The sequence below is a fragment of the Limulus polyphemus genome, unplaced genomic scaffold (assembly GCF_000517525.1).
Source record: "Limulus polyphemus unplaced genomic scaffold, Limulus_polyphemus-2.1.2 Scaffold964, whole genome shotgun sequence".
Lineage (NCBI taxonomy): Eukaryota > Metazoa > Arthropoda > Merostomata > Xiphosura > Limulidae > Limulus > Limulus polyphemus.
The window spans coordinates 17,125-19,633 of record NW_013666574.1 but is presented as its reverse complement, the minus strand read 5'-3'; the positions used below and the strand labels follow the sequence as shown (position 1 = coordinate 19,633).

The 2,509-nt window shown below is 32.6% G+C and overlaps 1 protein-coding gene across 1 annotated transcript in view; it reads right to left on the bottom strand.

The window, feature by feature from the left end:
- LOC106461458 (AFG1-like ATPase) overlaps window positions 1-1,533 on the bottom strand; it is a 22,925-nt gene extending 21,392 nt beyond the window's left edge. The window contains exon 1 of the mRNA XM_013921280.2: window positions 1,407-1,533. Coding sequence (XP_013776734.1) covers window positions 1,407-1,533 — 127 coding nt within the window. The remainder of the gene's footprint in view (window positions 1-1,406) is intronic.
- Window positions 1,534-2,509: the final 976 nt, after the last annotated feature.

Genomic DNA, 2,509 nt, shown 5'->3' with positions numbered 1-2,509 from the left:
CAGTGTAAACTACTTGTAGCTGATGATGATGACAAAACCTTGTCAAAACGTTGTACATTTGCTATTATGTTAAACTTATATTAAAGTTTTTCTTCATTACTCATTCAAGCCGTCTCCAAGCATTATTAAACAAACTTTTTTTAATGATGAATCAAGAAGTGTAGGGAATTCCTGAAAGAGAGAAGTAATTCAGAAAAAAAACATATAGTGACTTTTGCAGGTTGATGATAGAAAATTTGTACTGAAAATGACCTTCTGGACACCAGTTGTTTTAATGGGATTTCACTAATAACACACTGCTTTTCTTTTAAAATGTTTATATTAGACATTACGAACTCCATAAAAATGACAAAAATGTATATTTTGATGCTGTAAGTACACAATCACAAAATGCCCATGACTGAAGATACCCATAAAATATGTTGCAGAAGCTTTATTTCTGGCAATGGTGATAAAGTAAATAAATGCCTGAAGTAAAAAACAACATCTATAAATCATGAGCATATTTTCAAGGAAGATCCAGAAGAGGTTCCTTATCATGAAATGGGAAATGTAAGGAAAGACAACAGCACAGGTCAATAAACAGCATTGGCAAGCTAATTATTGTTTTTGGTTTAACTAGAAAGATGGCCATCACAAAAAGCTGCTCGACTTTGGCAATATATATTAGTAGAATATAATTCTTCACTTGAACAATCTTCAGCCTTTTCAACAGTAGCAAACTGCTCAGCAGATCTTCCCTCCCATCTCTTTAATTTACTAGTTTTTCTGGATTTGGTAGGGACCCTACACATTTAATAAACTACTGTAATTAAAAGTTGTTTGTTAATGTTAATATTACTAGCTGGCATACTCTTCCAATCCAAGAAATAACATGGGTGTCAGATGCAAATGCTGTCACCAACCCCATGTCACTCCCGTAAAGGAACATGCCATGTTTAGTGACGATCTATAGAGTGGTTTCGTCAGTTATAAACATACGCATACAAACAGCTAAGACTAGTATGAGTAAGACTTTTGTCAAATAATTGTTTAAACTGTAGAATGTCACATACTTTAGTATTTAAATTTAATTACTAAATTAGCTCTTTTCACGGTAATCACAGTGACAATAAGAACTCAAAGTTAAACTAAAGAATATAAGAACTAGTTGTTTAAAAATATTTATTGAAACTTAAACTACACTGTAATTTACTGCTATTCTCCACAGTTTATTAATATTATTATTAAATAATATTAATGCCCAACTATTACTATTAGTATTACTGAGTCAGTGCGTATTACTATTACTAATAGTATTAGTAATATTACAGATGTAATACTGAGGATTAGTATTATTTTTTTTATAATTTATATACATCTGTAACTTGTATTACGATATATTATATATTAATTATTATTCAAACCTTTTTCATAGTAATCCCGACGACGGCGACTGTGAACAAAACAAGTCTGTATAAATATATAATGCGATTTTTTCTTCGTAGCACACAAATTCTGCCACAATTGCACAATATTAACACACCTCTCCATCTGGAACCATTTAAAATTTAAGAACTGCGACTACAGCGCTACTTTGTGATACATATTTCTTTCGTAAAAAAATATATATAAATAATAATAATAAATAAAATAAATCAATATCCAACAACATGCAATCCTGGTTATTAAACCAATCAAAGGGTTAGTTAAAACAGGCTAGTATATTTCAAAATATTTCACTGTCAACCATCCTTACCAATTTCTAATTTCATTTATTACCTTTGCACACCGGAACTGCAGACGGTTAATAATAATTTTGAATGTGGGAGGTGGTGGACTTGATCATTTTTATCTATTTCTTCCTCATTTTTGAATTTTATTTCATTTCACACGTGAGAATTGCGAAAAAGGGTTAAATCTAATAGGTAGTGTTTCCCCATCGATACGTTAATTTTGTTCCAGACTCCTCTTCCAACTTCAATTCTAGTTTTATTTGACTGGAATATACGTGCAATGCGTTTCTGTGTGCTTTATTATTTGATTTTATATACACCTGTTTTACTTCTTTCACTAACAAGGGGGGCTAGCATGGCCAAGTGGTTAACGCGCTCGACTCGCACCTGCGGGTTCGAATCCCTGCTAAGTTATCGACGGCTGGCGCATATACTCCCTGTGCAGCTTTGCGCGAAATTCAAAACAAACCAAAACCATTATCATGAGTACATATATGTCCCACACCCTTTAAGTACTGCATGTAAGTTTGGAACTTCTTGCCACATTAAGTTTACTAGTTTTAAATTTCAGATAAGTAATAATATGTTAAAAAGTGTCCTCTTATTTTTTTATTGCATATCTAAAAATAAACTGGGCACTGCTTTTTAACTTTTTTTTCTTATTGATTAACAAGCAAGTCATGTGTGAGGGAGAGATTAGAAGTTTGTTTGTTTATAATTAAGCACAATGGGCTATCTGTGTTCCCCCCAACACGGGTATATGCAGACGTGCCGGTGTGCCACAAGGGGGGTGG